The sequence below is a fragment of the Hemitrygon akajei genome, chromosome 19 (assembly GCF_048418815.1).
Source record: "Hemitrygon akajei chromosome 19, sHemAka1.3, whole genome shotgun sequence".
Lineage (NCBI taxonomy): Eukaryota > Metazoa > Chordata > Chondrichthyes > Myliobatiformes > Dasyatidae > Hemitrygon > Hemitrygon akajei.
In genome coordinates, this window is record NC_133142.1 from 19,736,577 (window position 1) to 19,748,894 (window position 12,318).

At 34.8% G+C, this 12,318-nt stretch overlaps 1 protein-coding gene across 3 annotated transcripts in view; it reads right to left on the minus strand.

Annotated features, from left to right (window-relative positions):
- Positions 1-1,705: 1,705 nt before the first annotated feature.
- The window catches only part of LOC140741798 (protein bicaudal D homolog 2-like), a 58,076-nt gene continuing 47,463 nt past the window's right edge, over positions 1,706-12,318 (minus strand). Inside the window, exons 7-8 of one of the 3 annotated variants that reach the window (XM_073072194.1) lie at positions 6,253-6,463; positions 1,706-3,562 (exon numbers count right to left, since the gene is read on the minus strand). In XM_073072194.1, the coding sequence (XP_072928295.1) occupies positions 3,557-3,562; positions 6,253-6,463 (217 nt within the window). In that variant the 3' untranslated portion in view covers positions 1,706-3,556. Of the gene's footprint in view, positions 6,464-10,120; positions 10,149-12,318 lie in introns of all 3 variants that reach the window. The other 2 variants (XM_073072195.1, XM_073072193.1) reach the window with 2 other exon arrangements.

Sequence of the window (12,318 nt, forward strand, 5' to 3'; positions counted from 1 at the left end):
TCATGAGGGCATGACATTTGCTGGTGGGGGGAGAATGTACAATGTACTGTGTATGTAATCAAAATGGCTTCTTTGGTTTGCCAGAGTAGGAATGCTTTTATGTCTAATAAGTGTTTTTTTCTTGCAGTTGTTTAGCTTTGGACTTGCTGATATGGGGATTGTATTCATTTGTTAACCAATGAGGAATGTTATTTTGTCTTGTGGGGCTGGGAGCTTGGGGGTTTCGCGGTCTTTTCAGGGGAGGCGGGAAGGAGACGCCGAGGACGGTGGACATGCGCTGCACTGCTCGGTCGACCACTGGGGTGGTCCCAGGTGCGAGAACATGGAGGTCGGAGGCAAGCGACGAGGGGTCGAATGGTTCGGTGGTTGAGCTCCAACGGTGTGCACTAAACTGACTGAACTTTGATAAGTTGGCGCCTTTTGCTTTATTTTCTTTTCCTTCATATATATTGTATTGCATAGTACTCTTTCAGTGTTAGTAAAATCTTTAAAGTGTATTCCATAACGGTATCTGGTGTGAGTTTGATATTGTGTGGTACGCGCAGCATAATCTTGATTCTCACAGCACCTGCGTGTACAGGAGGTGGGGTTGGTGAGTGGCTGGATCTCCTTTTCTCATAGACATATACCAGCCTGTTGGGTAAGTGTTACATTAGGTATTAAAGCAAAACAAAGAGGGAAGGATTAAAGAGATAAAGAAAAAGAATCTACTTAATTATTCAATGAGAAAAAAAACTTCATGAATGAATTCACACTTTGCTGGCAAACTGATCTGGCATTGAAGATAAAGGCTTCCAACAAAAAATTTCCACAAAATTAAATGACTGTAATTTTGTTTTGTAGTACATTTAGGCTATTTACACACTAATGGTGAAGAACTTAATTGCAGAATAAAATCAAGCCCATTATTTTTAAACTACACAGCGGGATAGTAAAATTCAATACAAGTCAAATTCACCAGTGTCACTAATAGTATTCTTGTCTCTGACCAGGTAGGGCTCAGGGTATATTTCTAATATAAAATCTGGGTTAGGACTTCTAAATGATCCAGATCATTGGTCATATTGACTATAAAATGCAAAGCAGATGTCACTAAGACAAATTCATAGGCTTCTCTTCCCTCTACCCTCCTCCAAATCCCATCATTTGGCTGGATTCTTGTCCCATAACACTTCTCTTCAACTCTGCCTTTTTAAAAAAAAAACACACCACTAGCATCCTCCTCCATTTGGTTTACCACATTTCCTCTCTACTTCAGTCTCACGTTGCCCTCTTCATTCCATTTTATTTCCATCCAGTGACTGGTTATTTAACTAGATATTGCACACTAAAGCAACCACATCCTTTACATATTGGTCCAATGAACAATCTTTTAAATGTACCCAAGGTGGACGTATTTTTAAAATAAAATTATACACCAATCATCAACAATTTAGCAGATGTGTGATAACCAAAATCATCTGTGTGACAACCAGAGTCACTTTTGTGATAAATCTATGGGTGATTAACAAGAGTCTCCCAGGATCAAAACTTCCTTTGAACTTCAAAGTGAAGCTTTAAACTTCTATGGTTCTGAAAAACAGGCTTGATTCTTATTCTGAAGAACAATTTCATAATCTTCATTCAAATTATTTAATGAATTATTCCAAAAAGCAAGAGAAAACCAATTTATTTTTAATTGAGTAAAAGGAGGAAACAGGATGCGGTCTTTTTGTAATCACATTTATTGACATAGCCAATAGGATTACCTTTACACAGATACTAACCTTGTACAACAAACCTTTCTCCAGGTTTTACATGTTTGCTCGTCCAATGTCAAATATTTCAAAGTTAAATGTATTCAGTTTCACACCTTTTTTTAAAATCTTAATTCAATTATTTAAAAAAACTGTGTAAAGGTCTCTAGGCTGGCACACATGCATATAACATTATGTTTAGGCCAACCTGCCACTAAATGATAATGCACATAAAGAATACAGTACTGTGACACTGCTTCAAATAAATACTCACTTGAAGTACATATTTTAATGTAACTGAGCATACCAATACTGCAAAACAGGTAAAAACCATTCTTCCAGCGAACAGAAAATCTTCCATAATAATGCTAAAATTCATCATTTAAATTGCACTTAATTTAATTTTACTTTTAAATTTAACCTGATTTGTCAAAACCCAGCCTCAACAAACTTTGCCATTTTAATCAAGTGGCTTGCTATGTTGATGCAGCATTTATTTTCTGTTTGCTGAATTTACACAATGATTACATGGCTGTTAAAGAAAGTTATATCTTAATATTTTCTGCCAACAATACCAGTTACTTGCGACCATCACCAAACCAAGCTAAGATGCATGATACAGTCTTCTGTACTGCAATCACAAATATGTTAATACAATTCAAATTGTTCATTAGGAGTCCAAAGTCATTAGATTTGGTTCCCCAAGCATGCCCTGAATTTGCATGAATCTGCATTTCATAAGTATCACTGACAAAAAAGAATTTCATACAATTTATAAAATTAAGACTACTGTGGAAATTCTGTGCAAAAGGGAGGGGTTCTCAGTTGCACTTATTGCTCTATGCTTTCTTTTTAAAATCTGAATAGTTTGCGAAAACATTTTGTAGGAACAAGCACTCGTGAAATTATCAAAGGCACTACTGGCAGAATTAATAAAAACAAGGCATGGAAAAAAAACACCCCACAACAAATAACCTTAGATATTACCTCTAGACGCACCAAGTTTGGCACAATAAACAAAATCAAAATAATGAAACAATTCCAATTTGGAATTTATTTGGCGCATTTGTAGAAAATTCTGTTAAATCAATGATACTTGATTTTGTTTTAATAAACCCAAAAATCTGGCATTAGCTGGTAATATTACTTTATAAAGTTTCCCATTACCATTACCAGAGCAAGTCAAGTTTTTTCCTTGTTACATTGAACTATTCCTAAGAATAATATCCATGAAAACCCCAGAAAACCCCTGGATTTTAGAACATGGCAGTTAACATCAGTAAAAACAAAACAAATTTTAAATGGAGAAAATGCTGAAGAACAAATCCTGGTAGTGTAAAATTTAGTTAGATCACAGGTCAAAAATAAAGTCAATTTTTCTGCAACATGCTGATGCAGAAATCAATCACATCAAAAAGAAAATCACACTACTGTCAGGAGTTTTATCCACAAATCACAGCATTTTCTGCCATTCCAAGAATAAAAGAAATATATATCAAAAGTGCACAGGTATAACATCCGTTAAAAACACTGAATAATTGCAACAAAACATAATACCATAACACCATCTCAAAAATGTGTAATATTCTATAAAGCCTTAGGTTAATTAAATCATTGAAGCTTTCTTCAACACTTGTGAGTTTCTCTTCCTCCAGCAGCAATTTTAGTAATGCATTTGTTCATATTTGCAAATTAAAGACAAAATATGCAGCAAATTAACTGCCCTTATTATTGTTTCCATAGCATTTTGTGCAACAGACTACAGAAACTTTTTAAATAAACTGCACTCTTGGCCAGAAAGTCCTTCTCCAGGGACTATTTTATCTCTGAAAAAGGGAAAATACAAAAAAAAAATTAGCCAAAAAACCTTATTAAAAATAAACACTTGCACAAGGAGCAGCTCATGAAGAATGCATAGCACAAGGTTTGCTAATTATATTAGTCTATTAACGCAAACAGCAAACTGTTAGTGATCGGAGAAAATGGCCATTTTGGGTTACTTCTTAGCATAAAGCATACAGTTGTTTAATACAATATCAGCTGTTTTTAGGAAGCTAACCTCACAAGTATTGAGTGACCTTCATGCAGAGAGATGACATTTCACAGGAACTGCTTTACAGAGCCTTTAGGATTAGAAAGAAACATGCAGATCATTTGCAGACTCCTATAGCAAATACAGCCAGAAGCCAAAGGACAGCCTGCTAACAGAGGTAGGCAATATATTGATTTCACTTGCTGTATCTTAACAGCTGTTAACAGATGCATATACCAAATTTTTAAAGCACACAGACGCATTGCCATATCAGAAAATTATACTTTTAAAATACATTAAATTTTCTGAAGTAATTTCAAAAATCTCTTCAGCAAGTATCAAATTTGGTGACTGTTTACTTTTGCCTTTACTATAGGGAAGCCACTGTATCATTAAAAAGTTTCCTGAAATACCTGAAGCAAATACAGATCTCCTTCAAATACAGCAAAAATGTTTGTTACATTTCCAAATGCTAGCTTTAGACAAAGCTCTAGCATTTATCAATAGTGTAATACAAATAAGTAGATCAAAGGCCTTCAAAGGATTGTGCAGCATAAAAGACAAGCCAAATTGAATTTAACAGAAATGCTTTTATACAAAATTTCAATGGCAAATATAACAAACATCGAGTTTCTTTTAACTCATTAGTCCCAAAATATGTTGCATCACTACTAAATTACATCATTACAAGATCCTGCTTCAAGGTATTTTTATCAAGTTCTTTAACAGACAAATACCACGTATCAACCACAGAGAAGCTAAAAGGACAAAACTAGCCTCATTACTTTGACCATGAAATCATACTCTAGAGCCAACAGCACTATAAATGAACAAGAATTTAAATTTAACACATACAGTATGGTTTTTAAATTGTTTGTAATATATCAGTTACATATGACAAAATATAACTTAAAATTGTGTGTTCTTTTTAACATGCTCAGACAACTAGTACTGCAATACTGCTTCCCAAACAATAGTGATTATAATTATACTTAAGCACAACTGAATAGGATTGAGTTATCAAATACTAATGTTGTATTTAAATAGCAAATTACAGGCAAAAATAAGACAACCCTATATTTAAAAGATACAGAAATGGAATTGAAAATCAAAAATGTGGTCATTTTATGGCAGGTTTGCTTTTTAAAGTGGGAAATGGAGAATTCTTGTTCATCTCCAAGAAAAGTGAGGTGAAAATTTTAACCAAAAAATCTAATTTTAAAGACATTTTACAGATTATGACATTTTCTGGGAATAAATCAGCATTGCCTTCCTTTTGTTATCAAATCTAGCTTTCTGTTTAGTTTCTGAGCAATGTAGTGGATGGTACAACAAAGCTGCCATAATTGGTGAGAAGGCAGGATTAGGAACATTTTACTTGATTGGACAGAAGCTCTGACTTGAGTCACACGAAGACAGGGAATTCATGTTAAAATGTGTTATTTGTATGATTACTGGTGCTTTTTTAAAAAAAAAAAATGGAACTTGGTATATTCTGTCCCTTATGTATATTCTAATTTGTGCTTAATTGAAATAACACCATGTAAAAAGATTGTGTATTTTGCTGAATGTGCACTGAATCCAAAGCACATTATTTTAAAACAAGAATTAACATATGCCCTTCTATATTTGAATTCCCAGCACTTAGAATCATCTTATTATCCTATATTAATATGCATAACTGGGAGTTACACACTGTGTGCTTATTTTAATAATACATAGATAATTACATTACTGAAGTTAACGTGCAAATACTAGTGTTATGAACAATGAAGCAATCCATGATTTTTCTGAATAATGTTATATACAGGAAATATATTAACTAAACCTCTTGGTTGCAATATCATTTTACTCACTAATCTACTCAAATAGTTTCGAGAACAGCATTAGTAAATAGAAAACTCCAAGATCCTAAGCAATTACAAATGTTCTCTCAAAACATTTATAAAACTGCATATCATTTTGGAGGATTTACTTTAGAAAGGGATAAATTTGCATATATCAAATACTGTAAACATGAGCAATATTAAATGGAACCTTTTGTCAAGAAGGTGAAGTGCAAATTAAAGCTGGGCGGGGGGGGGGGGGAGAAAAGCACATTTGTGCTGTACAGACTTCAGACTTATGGTGTTGGAGCAAGCTGAAAGTATGAGCTGATTTCTCAGAGATACCATGCTATAATGAACAGATTTTCAAGATTAAAGCCCTATATCACATGGACGTTAGGCTACATTACTGCAGATATTTCAAATTCACGCAAATTAATAGTCAACAATCCAACACAGATGAACTCACTTCATACTATGAAAATAGGGCAGTAAAGCTGCACTGCACACCAAAGCATTAACATCTATCATTCAAAAGTTGAACCCCAACAATGCACCACTGTCAATCACAGTAGATTTTGTACTTTTCACTGCAATACATCTGGTTATCAACACCTACTCCCTCTTGTTTGACCACACAAGAGTGCACATGACTTACACTGGGATTGTTAGCTCTAGTTTTGGTCCATGATTTGGTTCGGCCACGTTTTGACTGTTCATTATCAAACTCCAAGTCCTCCAGCCGCTGTGTCAGTGCCAGTTTCTGCTGAATGGCCATGCGGAGAAGAGAATTCAGCGTCTTCTTCTCATCTTCAGCAGCAGCAAGTTGACGCTGCATTTCATCAAGCTGATTCACATATTCATCGCATCTGAAATACAAAATTTAAATCTGGCTATTTTCACAAAAATATTAGCAATATTCTTTTACCTACCAACAGTTATACCCTGCCATTCTGGTCTCAAGCTCTACTGTCAATTGATGACAATGAACAACATTCACAGCACACTCCAATGATGAGAATATAACGCAAGCTTGATATAATTAGGAATAATGTGTCATTACATAAATGGCAGAATACATGACCTGTAATTCATTTTGCCTAACATAAATTGACCTGCATAAGGCCAAAACATAAATTCAATATTTATCTTACATATTTCAGCACTACAATCATAAGCAAATACAGCACAATTTTGAATTAAAAAAGAAACCATGATATCCCAGAAACAAGCACAAGAATGTAACAGGCATCTTACAGAAGAAAAAATTGTATCTTGAACCAAGTTATACAGTTATGATAATGTTTTAAGTGGTGTAAACACATAGCAATATGCAAATTCCAGACACCTTGAAAACAGATTGCACTCGACCAAGCATTTACATTCACACCAAATAAAACTAACAGACACGACCAAATACACTGAATTAATGTAGCATTAAGCAGTTATGAAATTGTATTAGAAATAAAACAGTAGAATAGATATTCCAATTCAGAGTGTCACCTGCCTCTGCCTTTTTATACCAGGCAACTTCAAACTCCATTGTTGAACAATGCAAACGAAAATGTGAAATTTCCTTTTCATGCTTATGAGTTATTCTGAATATTGCACATGATCAAATTTGTTAAATGGGCAGCTATTAAGAGAGATTTCAACAATTTTATTAGAATATGCTAAAGGACATTTGCTTTGTAACCCAACTTAGATTTTTGAAACTGAAATTAGTTTTTACTTGATAGATGTACAGTAAATAACTTAAGCACAGAGATCCTTATTTAAATATCCTTCAAATGTTACCCGTAGTACAAAATAAATTAAGAACAATACACAAGATCTGAAAATTAATCTGAACTTACATTTGACTTTTTTTTTAAAAAGCCACTGGTAGATCTAAACTATGACTCACAGAAAGATACTTGGGTCAGTCCTTCATCCTGCTGAATTTGCTTATCCCTCTGGGCTAAACAATGGTAAAACTGGATTCTGTGCCCCGAGACTTTTAAGAATGTAGTCATCACAGGCAACAGCACTATTTAGAGAGATCCCCTCTTGCTGTTGAGAATATGGAGGTAAGCCATCTTCTCAAATTGCTTCAGTCCTTCTAGTGAAGTTGCTCCCAAAATTCTTAGGGTTACCAAAGAAGTGATACACTTTTCCACAAGGATACCTACTTTTGAACTGACAGGCCTGTTCTGAGTCTATCATTTAGCACAAATGCAGTCTCACAACTTAATGGAAAGATGTCCTTAATATGAAAATGAGGCCACCTCCACACAGATGGTATGAAACGCATAGCAATGGTGACACATCATCATTGGATGGATTCACAGGATGCAGTAGGTAGGCTCCTCCATTTGTTTGCTCACTATCAGCCATAGGCACAATCAGGTAGCAACATTCTTTGGGATGCTCTTGAGACAGCTAGTTGTACTAGTCACTATGTTGAATTCATTTTGTTCCCTTTCTACTGCTGTTCTTCTGCTCAACACAGAGGATACTAATTTAACAGGACAGAGGAGCATGGATGGTAATTCAGAAAAATGTTTTCTTCCTCATGTTTAACTTGATGTATGAGACAAGACGTGAACAGTGATTGTGATGGAAGAGACCAACACTGTCTGCAAGATATGATCCTAAGGAGAATAACTACAGCAGCCTTTTGCTTGATTAGTCTTTGTGACAGTCCTCACTATTTACAAGGACATTGGACTAGTGACCGGGTGAGCACGATTTTGCCATGTACAAAATCAGTGCCTAGGTCCAATACTGAATTTCTCTCCAATTTTATCGATTGTCATTTAGTTTTGAGGCAATAAATAAAAATGAAGATGCTGGAAATCTAAAACAAACAAAATGCTGGATGCAACTATCAACTTCAACAGAGCAAATCAACATCTTAGGTGAAGGATCCTGCATCCAAACAATCTTACTGCTGATGTTGCCTGACCTGCAGAGTGCTTCCTGCATCCTAAGTTTTGTTTTCATTCGAATATAGTAGTTATGAACTGAATGACGAGGATCTGGTCACACTGAGGATAGACTAAAGATGATCATTTTTCTTCCATAAAGATCATTTCAGTTTAAAATGGCTATTTTTATTAAATTGAATTATTAAACAAATTTAAATTCCACTGCTACCCTGGTGGGATTTGGACCTACTTATCCAGATCAATAGACTAATCCTCTGGGCTACTAATCTGGTAATACAAGACCCTGTGCTGGGAAGCCAAGGAGGAAAATCTATCAACAGCTCCTAGGAACTCCATTCTTAGGAATATCCAGTAAATTTTTTTAAAAATCAAGGGTTTCAGAAACTTCAATCACCATGCACAGGGTTGTTAATTTCTTCTCTTGTATACTGATTACCTTATGAGAGACAATGCTACCCTACAATGCTGCTATCCAGATGTTCTTGAGCTGACACATTTGGTCCCATTACACAACAAAATCCACTGCACAATTAAAACTTGCTACTTGTTTAAAGAGCTGGCAACCAAATAACAATTCTCATCTCCAATGAACAGCAGGATTTAATGTGAGTAACAGAGAATTAGTTTCTTTCAGGAAATCAGGGTGAAATCACATCTTCAAACCAGAAGAAAATGTTCCCACCCTTTGTGCTCTGACAGGTGCTCCCTCTAAAGTATCGGTGCTATGAATTAAAGTTCTAATTACAGCAAATTAAGAGATACTATCAGGTCTGCATAAACATAAATTAGTATGTATACTCAACACTATCTACTATTTATACTATAATGTTGTAAGAATAAATTTTAGTTTATCAACTAAACTAAATTTCTGCTTCATTTTCGAGCAGAATGTGAAAGAAGTCCCTGCTACAGCAGGGAACATTTTAGCTGTTTCATTATGATGGCAGCTGCTGACATTGAAGCTGGAACCTACAGGCCAAAGGTTCCCAGGGCCAGCTGTCGCTCCCAGGTATGGATATTGCTTATTATACTGATATTTAGGTGGAAAGTGAGAGAATCTGGTTTCAGGCTGAATGTGTTTGGCCTCATTAACAGTCACTCTGAGGCATCTTCTCAATAAGCACAAATTTCAAGGTCGATTATTGAGAAGGAAGCATATCCCAGGATAAACGAACAATTTCATGAAAGAAATGAAGGAAACTGAAAATTTCATATTTTTGACAAAATCTTAGAAAAATAGAAAATGGAATTATTTTGTTTGAAGAGATTGTTAATTTGGCCAAATATTGGTCACAGTGATTATGAATTTTCTGCAAATAACTAAAAGTTCAGAGATAACCTTTCTGAAAAATGTACTCTTTGGACATACAAATTACTTGAGGTGACCTCAGAAGAGGATGAAAAGAGACCGCAAAAATGACTACTTCAGCAATCAGGAAGCCAAAATGGTGATTTTGTTGCACATGGATTCCATAATAAAAACAGCAGAGAGCGCTAGAATATGAAGTTCCACAGCTCCCACACGAAAAGCCAACATGCAGTCACTGTAGCAATTGCAACAGAAGTCTCAAAAGTAAACACCTACATTTATCCTACCTGATGTATCTTTGTAGAGTTTAATAACCTGAAGCATAATAATAAATTATGGTTAGAAGAAAATCTCACTATAGAAGTACAGATTTCAGCAAATAAGGTATTCCTTCAATCCATTTCACCACAGCCAGCTCCACAGTAAAAACCACCAGCTCAAAATTAATTTCCCTACACACTAGACCATATTCCAGTCAGTAAATCAATTGTATCAGTATTCATGGCTGTAGCAAAGATACCAGAAAAAATTGATAAAGGTCAATTCTCCTTTCATCATTGTTTCTTGTTAAAATTATGTTTCCATTATTACTGATTTGTCAGTGTTGATAGGCTTTCAAGTGTTGAGCCATTCAACCCTTCTCAACCTGTAGAAGTCAGGATAGGGTAGTGACAATGTACAAGGAAGGGAAGGAAGAAACAGGAGAAAGAGCAAGATGGTCACAGGGGAGGTACAGATGCAAAGGCCTGTCTTTTTTTGAATAAGGCATCTTTAATTGAAAAGCCTAGGTTTTCACTGTTACAGTGCCTGGTCTCGGAGACAGATGACAGTTACTCCTCAAACCACCCCTCTTTACCTGCATGTTTAATTTCCTCTTCACACTCTTATCTCCATCTCAAAGAGAAAGGATTTTACTTCTGCACTATTTTTTTTAAATGGCATTTCATTGCTGTTGCTTAATTGTTTAATTAAGCTGTAATTAGCCATTTTTAAATGGGATTTTTTTAAAAGTGCAAATTACATTAATGTTGATAATTCTGCTTCATTGCACTTCAAAGTGAATAAACGTTTTAAGATTTCAGTTAAACTAAGAAATTCTGTATTTTTCTCAAGTTTATGCAATGAGCTTTCATTGCTATTAAAATGTCCTTTTGCAGTCAATTTTTTTCAGTTTCAGAAGTACACACTTAAAAGCTCTTGTAAGCTTTGACAGATATGTAATCAAGTAAATCAAGTGGATTCTAATTAATTGAGCCATCAGTTAATTAAGACAGCAGCTTATTTGGGACAACTCTTAGAAACCAAAAACTAATCAAGAAAGTAGCTGGGACACTATGCACTTAATTGGGACAGGAGACTGTTCAGAACTATTTTGCTCACTGTGATTTCAAACATTCAGGCTTGGAGATGCCAGCTAGGAATGAAGATTAAACTATTTTACTGTTTCAAGCTAGAAACTATGAACAATTTGAAGGTATCAACAATAATTTTGAATGTTAGAATGAAAGTGAAGATTTGGAGGATACATTTGTTGTCAGCATTGTACAAAGGCAATCCATTATCTACACGAGGTGCTTGACTCATTTAATTTACAGTCAAAGGAACATGACATGGATGAATTCCTCTGTTGACAAGTATTAGAAACTAATACAATTTTATAATACCTCAGTAGTATTTGTGGTGTTCTAATTTGTCCTGTATTTCATTTAAATATATTTTGTTTATTCAGATTGTCTTTTTTATATACCTTTTTAATTATTTCCATGAAACTTTGACGAATTGGGCCAACCACTTAATTGGACCAAAATATACTAAGTCCTGATGTGTCCCAATTAACCAGAATCCACTGTATATTCAAAACAATGCACAGGAAAAGATACAGCAATATTCATTTAAGTGACAGTGTACCCCTCCCATACTGCTATCAATTTGCATAACACATATTCTGTTCCATTCAGAATAAAGCAATACCTTCTGAATGTTAATGAAATTTCTGACACCAAATGAAATTTCTGACACCAATGAAAGCTATTCATGAAAATAAAAATGGTATAAAATTAATGATATATGAGCAAAGCTATGTTTTTTTAAAAAAGTCAACTGTGAATTCAGAAGCTATTAGTAAGCCTATCACTGTTGTCTATATGAACTACAATCACATGACAAATTAAATTGATAATTTGCTAAAACCAAATCAGAAAAGGCACCCAAACTTGAATGCCAGAAGAAACCTGCAACAAGCAGGTAACAAAATTAAGGGAAATAAAATTAAAAACTGAGCCTTGAACTATTTTGAGTATGCTCAAGCTAGCTAATGAGACTTCAAACAAGGCAGACAAGGTCATTAAAATTCAAAAGTTAAGGCCTGATAAGATCTTACAGACACACATGCTATTGCAACACTCTACAACAATGTTCAGGATCCATTAGCAGCTTTGTCTATAGCACAGAAACTAAGATTTCTTTTTATTGAAGTGCCCTCTTG